The sequence below is a fragment of the Oncorhynchus tshawytscha genome, linkage group LG13 (genome assembly GCF_018296145.1).
Source record: "Oncorhynchus tshawytscha isolate Ot180627B linkage group LG13, Otsh_v2.0, whole genome shotgun sequence".
Classification (NCBI taxonomy): domain Eukaryota; kingdom Metazoa; phylum Chordata; class Actinopteri; order Salmoniformes; family Salmonidae; genus Oncorhynchus; species Oncorhynchus tshawytscha.
The window spans coordinates 35,062,867-35,071,822 of NC_056441.1; the positions used below are offsets into that span (position 1 = coordinate 35,062,867).

Below are 8,956 nucleotides of genomic sequence, written 5' to 3' on the forward strand. Positions count from 1 at the left end.
TTGGTAACTTTTACGATCACGAATGAGAAGTTACCTTAAAAACCCTTTCGGTTTCGTGTGCATTGTAAGGAAAGACATTTCCTTGATGAAACCGAGCGAAGTAAGGCTGTATTTTTGCTTTCAGATTTAATGAAGAGATAGCATATATTGTTATATTTGAGCCTACATTCGTATATTTGATTGAATCAGTATGGCCCTTTTCGATGTAAGTGGTTATAAATCCCACTCGGAACTTCGTGGGCAGATTATTGGAACAGGAGTAGGGCATTTTATCGACCGACCGAATCAGCAATTTTCTGTTCCCGTTGGAGTGGATGTGAGTATCCTATTCATTTTTAATAAGAAATATTGGAAATTGTATTCCATGATATTCAATTTTAAAAAATGGTCTTCGTATTAGTTTGTTAAAGGAGACCGTGATCTTGGGTATGTGCCAAAATCTATTTTAAGCTTCTTTCAATTTGCACGTAGTTTCTGTTTCTTCTGTGATGCTTATGTGAAGTGAACTATTCATATGTGAAGTGAACTATAGAATTACGCATGGTTCAATGCAGAAGCACAACTCACCTCAAGCACAGTTTTACGCACGCCACGCACAACCATACATGTGCGCGCACGCTCCAGAAAAGATGCTGACTAAAGCTGCAGTCTCACTCATTTTTAAATGGTTGGATCAATCTATTTCTCAGTTCCCCTCTATATTGCTCTCTTTCTCTCTAGCCCTCAGGGTTCCTCAAGTCATGCAGCCGTGAAGGTGGTGTGTCCATAGATCTGAACCATGGTACTACTACCCTGGCTTTCACATTCCGCCATGGTGTCATTGTGGCTGTGGACTCGAGGGCCTCAGCTGGCAGCTACATTGGTAAACATCATATTCCATAAGGTTTAGCTTTCCTTGAAAACCAAAACCACTTCACCCCATCAGCCTTGCGGAGTCTTGAGTGCATGTGATTCAGATTTATAATTTAAGAAAATTAGCTTTAATCTCTCATACACTTGTGTTCATTCGACAAAACACCTATACACAGTAATACACCAGTAACAGCATATATACTTCATATATGACATTTAGCAGACAGTTTTATCCAAAGTGATTTACAGTCATGCGTGCATACATTTTACATATGGGTGGTCCCGGGAATGGAACCCACTACCCTGGCGTTACAACCACCATGCTCTACCATCTAAGCTATAAAGGATATATCACATACTACTGTTACTTCTATAACTGCCCATTCTATTGCGAGTACTAAACCAAATCTACAAGTGATGTTTGTAAGCTCATCCATTTTTGATGTGATTTACCTTGGAAGGTTGATGTGATTAGCCTTGAGTTGGTCCATTTCGAGTTCTGTTCCAGAAGCAGTCGTAGACACATCCGACACCTCCAGATGCAGAATGTATCTCAGTTTCCCCGACATCTATAACCAAACATAAAGCAACCATTCTCTAACCCTGTTGCCGTGTATTTGTCTTCCCTGCAGCGTCGAAAGAGGCTAACAAGGTGATAGAGATCAACCCTTACCTGCTGGGGACCATGTCCGGCAGTGCTGCTGACTGCCAGTACTGGGAGAGACTGCTGGCTAAGGAGTGCAGGTCTGTTGGAGCTTGTCTCTGTGGGATTGAGTCCCGCTATACAGTTACACGGTGTTAATATCACAGTCATCAATGCCTGTCGGTGTAAGTCAGGTTTATAGGCATGGGTTGGATGAAGAGAACATTTACCAATCCATTTCCTTACACTCACAACAAATGCACGAGACATAAAGTAATTACCTCACAACCATATCAGTATCAACCAGTGTGACTTTGTGGTTACCATCTAATTAACGTTTTGTCCATAATGCTGATCTAGACTCACCCTCTCCCTATCTTAGTCTTCTTGGTCTGCTTTCTAAGCCATATTAATGCCTTGACCCTTTAGGTATCTGGGGTGTTAAAATGTATCGGGAGGTAAACCAGTGTGTTAGCACTCTGACCGCCTTGTCTCATACAGTGACTGACCCTCCATCTCTTTGTGTCTCAGGCTGTACAAACTGAGGAACAAACAGAGGATCTCAGTGTCTGCAGCCTCTAAGCTGCTGTGTAACATGATGCTGGGCTACAGGGGCATGGGCCTCTCCATGGGCAGCATGATCGTTGGCTGGGACAATAAGGTACAGGGAGGGTGGGAGTGAAGATTGGAATGTGCGTGTGTGTGTGTGTGTGTGTGTGGTATGTGTGTGTGTGCTAGAGCCTGCATGTGTATTAGAAGGCCTCCGTTTTCATCTTTATGGTATCCAACATGTTTGAGTGCCTCCAATTGTCACGTCTGTTGATGAGTTTCAATTTATTTGTGTCTTGCTGTCCAGGGCCCTGGTTTGTACTATGTGGATGACAACGCCACACGTCTCTCTGGTCGCATGTTCTCTACTGGTTGTGGTAGCAGCTATGCGTACGGAGTGATTGACAGCGGCTACCGTGAGGACATGACGGTAGAGGAGGCGTACGAGCTGGGCCGCCGCGGTATCACCCACGCCACACACAGAGACGCCTACTCCGGAGGAGTGGTCAACCGTGAGTGACCTTGTTCTAAACCTATACTCATTCTGTGACTATTTTGATTTGATTTGACTTAGTAATTTCTTGTGTGACCATGTGAATCATAAGATAGGTGTTTGTTGTGTAAATTCCAGGTGTGAATCCCATGTAAGAGGTTAGAACTAAATGTTCAATTATAATCTTATCTCATAACCATTTATTATATGCTGAAGCCAAAGGAAAATAAAATGTAAACAATAGCTTTAAATTAATGTATGTCTTTTTAAATGCATGTATGTGTAACTGTCTGTGTGTTTGTCCAGTGTACCACATGCAGGAGGACGGCTGGATAAAGGTGTGTAAAGAAGACGTTTCAGAGCTGATCCACCGCTACAGGAAAGGCATGTTCTGATCCCAGATCAGTTTCCACACCCACACAGACACACTGTGTTCTCTCTCAACTGATCCCAACACTGCTCCAAATAAAGACGGTTTTCAAACTGTATACTCTGGCCTCTATTGTTTAACCTGGAGATCTTACATGCCTAACCATGTTTTTGTCAAGTAAATTGTCACGGGCCTCTCGAGTGGTGCAGTGGTCTAAGGTACTGCATCTACATCGCAGTGCTGGCTGTGCCACTAGAGATCCTGGTTCAAGTTCAGGGTCTGTCGCAGCTGGCCGTGACCGGGAAACCCATCAGGCGGTGCACAATTGACCCAGCGTCATCCGGGTTAGGGGAGGGTTTGGCCGGACAGGATGTCCTTGTCCCATCGTGCTCTAGCGAGTCCTGTCGCGGGCTGGGTGCTGACAGAGTTGCCAGATGTAGGGTTTTCTCTGATACATTGGTGTGGCTGGCATCTGGGTTAAGCAGGCAATGTGGCTTGGTTGTGTTTTGGAGGACGCACAGCTCTCAATCTTCGCCTCTCCTGAGTCCGTACGGGAGTTGCAGTGATGGGACAAGACTGTAACTACCAATTGGATATCATGAAACTGGGGAGAAAAAGGGTTTAAAAAAAACATTTGGCACAACTTGTTGCATCTGTTACCAGTCTGAGTTGAATGTACAGTATATGACTAGATTATTTTCTTAAGGGGGCCGGAACATAATTACAAATCATTTTTAAACTGCAAATTGACCGGACATACTGTATATTTGACTATAACATAATCATTTCAGACCACATACACTGAGTTCAGAAAACATCATAACACCTGCTCTTTCCACGACATAGACTGGCCAGGTGAAAGCTATGATCACTTATTGATGCCATGTGTTAAATCCACTTCAGTGTGGATCAGTGTCGATCCAGTGTAGATGAAGGGGAGGAGACAGGTTAAAGAATCATTTTTAAGCCTTAAAACAATTGAGACATGGATTGTGTATGTGTGCCATTCATAGGGTGAATGGGCAAGACAAAATATTTAGTTGCCTTTGAATGGGGTATGATAGTAGGTGTAAGGCACACTTGTTTGTGTCACACCTGTTTGTGTCACACCTGTTTGTGTCACACCTGTTTGTGTCATACCTGTTTGTGTCATACCTGTTTGTGTCAACTGCAATGCTGCTGGGTTGTTCTTGTATCCCATTCGTATCAAGTAGGTCCCCCACCCAAAGGACATCCAGGCAACTTGACACAACTGTGGGAAGCATTGGAGTCAACATGGGCATATTTACACGTGGGAATACTTTGGAACAGATTTCCCAAATTAGAATCACTTGGAGCTGATTTGCTGGTGATTTTCAAGTATTTTATGTCCAAAAATCACCCTTGGGCCACCAGTTGGGGAACCCTGGTATATGAGAATCGACCAGTTGTTTCCCAGTGCCAGTCATACAAACCTGGATTTGTATTTTCTCTGTAGTTTATTGAGACTTGTGAAATACTCGTTAAATAATTTGGGACTTGACAACTTTGTGACTTGAAGAGGTTTAGTCAAGTATTTTAGCACGCAAAAGGGTCAAATAACATAACCTCATAACCAACGATTGAAGGAGTAAGTCAAGTCCTTATCGTCCTGTCAAGCGTAACAAACTGTTTCCTGAAACACAAGTACAGTACACGTCACAAACCAGTCGGATGTGTTCACCCAGTTGCTTTTGGTTGGCACCATTCTGTAAATGTCCACCTTAGTGTAGGAGTTCACTGTACAAATCAAACATTACAAACAAAATGTGCTATCAAAGGAAGCTTTTAATTCATGGAATGAATTTGCCATAACATCTGAAGTAGCCTATTTCTCCCATATTATGTTCATTTTCTCAGCTTAATAAACGAGTCACTGTGGATATGAATAGTGGAATAGTGTGTGCAGTCATTACATGGGGAGTATACTGTAGGTCCCAACATGTTATGATAAAAAGTGAATTACATCCCTTAGAGCAACTACATTCCATAAAAGTCTACCAACATCGATGTCATCTGTTGCCAGGCAGGATTCTGTGCAACAGGTCTTGGTGAATACCCTACGATAGGCTATTCAATTTCAGCATGGAAGAGGACAGAAGTACTGCTACAGCTGCTCTGTTCTCCTTGGCAGTTTATTGATCAATAAATATCATTGATTCATTGGCCAGAGTTCACTTACAGTTGAAGTCTGAAGTTTACATACACCTTAGTCAAATACATTTAAACTAAATTTTTCACAATTTCTGACATTTAATCAGGGTAAAAAGTCCCTGTTTTAGGTCAGTTTAGATCACCACTTTAAGAATGTGAAATGTCAGAATAATAGTAGAGAGAATGATTTATTTCAGCTTTTATTTCTTTCATCACATTCCCAGTGGGTCAGAAGTTTACATACACTCAATTAGTATTTGGTAGCATTGCATTTAAATTGTTTAACTTGGGTTGAATGTTTTGGGTAGCCTTTCACAAGCTTCCCACAATAAGTTGGGTGAATTTTGGCCCATTCCTCCTGACAGAGCTGGTGTAATTGAGTTTCGATTGTAAGCCTCCTTGCTTGCACTTTTTCAGTTCTGCCCACAAATTTTCTGTAGGATTGTCACGTTCTGACCTTAGTTCCTTTTTTATGTCTTTATTTTAGTTGGTCAGGGCGAGAGTTGGGGTGGGCATTCTATGTTGTTTTTCTATGTTTTGTTCTGTTGTTATATTTCTATGTGTTTGGCCTAGTATGGTTCTCAATCAGAGGCAGGTGTCAGTCATTGTCTCTGATTGGGAGCCATATTTAGGTAGCCTGTTTTCTATTGTGTTTTGTGGGTGGTTGTATCCTGTGTTAGTGTTTTCACCATACGGGACTGTTTCGGTTGTTTGTTTGTACTTTTGCTATTTTGTTCAGTTGATTTATTAAATATATCATTATGGACACTTACCACGCTGCACATTGGTCTGATCCTTGCTACTCCTCCTCTGAAGAAGAGGAATTCCCTTACAAGGATTGAGGTCAGGGCTTTGTGATGGCCACTCCAATACCTTGATTTCACAATAATTTCTATCTCAATGTTCTAACTGAACAATTTTATATCTCTGTCTAATTCCTGAAGGTTTTAAATCTCCAGTTCAAAGAAATAGACAGAGTCTCAGCCTGCAATAGATCAATACTTTATTCAGAGAGCGCTCTGCCCCTCAAATGCAGAGCCAGTCTTTTATAACACACACACACACACACACACACAGACACACACACACACACACACAAATGAACTCACATCAGTAGAAACTCCACCTCTCTTTAGGTGGGCTGTATTTTTCCAAAGTTCACATACATTGTTTATCACACTTCTGCAACATGTTTCATCATCTTCGCAAGCCTAGCCGTTTCTAACAGTTTTTTTCTCCCTGAGGTGGGGAGGCCTCTTTCCAGTTATTAGTTTCACCGTTATCACAAGTCGACAGTTCAGATGTCCTTGAATGTCTCAACTATACCCTGCTCATATTGTGAAATAGTAACACAATGGCCTAGTCACACACATTATTGGATTATGACTCTAACACATGTCATACAATTATATGGTTTCAGGGTGGAATACTTTAGTCATTATCTTAAACATACAAATTCTTACATACAAAATCACTTGACTTTGTTGTCTGACACAACTTTGTTGACTTTTGACACAACTTTGTAAGTATGCTTGGGGTCATTGTCCATTTGGAAGACCCATTTGCGACCAAGCTTTAACTTCCTGACTGCTGTCTTGAGATGTTGCTTCAATATATCCACATAATTTCCATACCTCATGATGCCATCTATTCTGTGAAGTGCACCAGTCCCTCCTGCAGCAAAGCACCCCCACAAAATGATGCTGCCACCCCCGTGCTTCACAGTTGGGATGGTGTGCTTCGGTTTGCAAGCCTCCCCCTTTTTCCTCCGAACATAACGATGGCCATTATGGTCAAACAGTTCTATTTTTGCTTCATCAGACCAGAGGACAAAGATCGTACTATTTGGGAGAAATGTCCTCTGGTCTAATGAAGCAAAAATAGAACTGTTCTGTATGAAAGACATTTGAATAAAATGCTTGTTTACAATAAGAGGAACAGGAGCTCAAGCAGTAGAACATTTGAGGTTCCGGTACTCAGCTGCAGTGAGCTCCTTCCCAAGTCAAGCACTGTTTACAGCATAATTGTTTACCTGGGACCCATGTATCTTCTGATTGGCACCATACCATAAAGTTACACCCTAGTTTTGTAGTTAATTGTGCAAATTCAATTCTACAAACACAATGTTTGTGCTATCAGAGGACATTTTCGAATAAGGCACTTAAATTATTGGAATACATTTTCATCCTTACAACCTGAAGTAGCCTAGTTCTCCCATATTATGTGTATTTTCTCAGGTTGATAAATGAGTCACTGTGGATATGAATATTGTGTGCAGTAGTTACATGGGGAGTATAGTATAGGTCCCAGTGTGTTATACAGTAGTTACATGGGGAGTATAGTATAGGTCCCAATGGGTTTGTCACGTTCTGACCTTTTATTTCCTTTGTTTTGTATTTAGTTAGTATGGTCAGGGTGTGAGTTGGGTGGGCAGTCTATGTTTGATTTTCTATGATTTGGGGATTTCTATGTTTCGGCCTAGTATGGTTCTCAATCAGAGGCAGGTGTCATTAGTTGTCTCTGATTGAGAATCATACTTAGGTAGCCTTGGTTGCACTGTTTGTTTGTGAGTGATTGTCTATGTTAGTGGCTTGTGTCAGCACAGGTCTCATTTGTAGCTTCACGGCCGTATTTGGTTTATTGTTTTTTGTTACTCTTTTGTATAGTGTTCAGTGTTCTCTTTATTAAAATTCACTATGAACACATACCACGCTGCATATTGGTCCTCTGATCCTTCTCGCCTCTCCTCTTCAGATGAAGAGGAGGAAGACCGTGACAGAATCACCCACCAACCAAGGGCCAAGCGGCGTGGTAAACAGCAGCGACGACAGCAGCAGCAGCAGCAACAACAGCGGCCAGCATCACAGGAGGAATGGACATGGGAGGATGTATTGGACGGCAAGGGTTGCTACACCTGGGAGGAGATCCTGGCGGGAAAGGATCGCCTTCCATGGGAACAGGTGGAGGCAGCTAGGAGAGCAGAGGCAGCCGGAGAGAGGAGCCGGCGATATGAGGAGGCAGCACGGCAGTGCGACAGGTACGAGAGGCAGCCCCCCAAATTTTTGGGGGGGGCAGACGAGGTGTGGTATTAAGCCAGGTAGCAGACCTGAGCTCACGCCTCGTGCTTATTATAAGCAGCGCATTACTGGTCAGGCACCGTGTTATGCGGTTAAGCGCACGGTGTCGCCAGTGCGTGCCCATAGCCCGGTGCGCTATAGGGCAGCCCCCCGAAAGTGCCATGCGAGTGTGGGCATTGAGCCAGGGCGTAGGGTGCCTGCTCAGCGGGTCTGGTCACCGGTACGCAGTTTTGGTCCAGGTTATCCTGCGCCGGCTCTGCGTGCTGTGTCTCCGGGGCGCTGGGAGGGTGCAGTGCGTCCTCTGCCTGCGCTCCGCTCGTGCCGGGCAAATGTGGGAGTGGAGCCTAAGGGAGAGGTGCGTATTATAAGCACTAGATCTCCCGTGCTTACCCACAGCCCGGTTCAACCTGTGCCTGCACTCTGGAGGGTCCGGGCTAAAGTAGTTGTCCAGCCTGGGGAAGTGGTGCCAAGGTTGCGCACCAGAGCTCCAGTGCTCCCCCACAGCCCGGTCCTTCAAGTGCCTCCTCCTAACACCAAGCCTCCTGAAGGTCTCCCCAGCCTGGTGGTTCCTGTGGCAGCTCCACGCACCAGGCTGTCTCTCTGTCTCCTCCCTCCAGGTGGTCCCGCCTGTCCGGCGCCGCTGCCGGAGCCTCCCGCCTGTCCGGCGCCGCTGCCGGAGCCCCTCTGCCCAGAGCTGCCCCTCTGCCCAGAGCTGCCCCTCTGCCCAGAGCAGCTGCCCCTCTGTCCCGAGCAGCTGCCCCGCTGTCCCGAGCAGCTGCCCCACCTCTGTCCCGAGCAGC

At 44.4% G+C, this 8,956-nt stretch overlaps 1 protein-coding gene across 1 annotated transcript; it reads left to right on the forward strand.

Annotated features, from left to right (window-relative positions):
* The first annotated feature begins 27 nt into the window (after positions 1–27).
* LOC112264790 (proteasome subunit beta type-8-like) lies at positions 28–3,025 on the forward strand. Its single transcript, XM_024441636.2, has 6 exons — positions 28–316; positions 721–862; positions 1,485–1,596; positions 2,027–2,156; positions 2,352–2,556; positions 2,844–3,025. The coding sequence occupies exons 1-6, from the start codon at positions 191–193 to the stop codon at positions 2,930–2,932; spliced, it is 804 nt and encodes a 267-aa protein (XP_024297404.1). The 5' UTR covers positions 28–190; the 3' UTR covers positions 2,933–3,025.
* Positions 3,026–8,956: the final 5,931 nt, after the last annotated feature.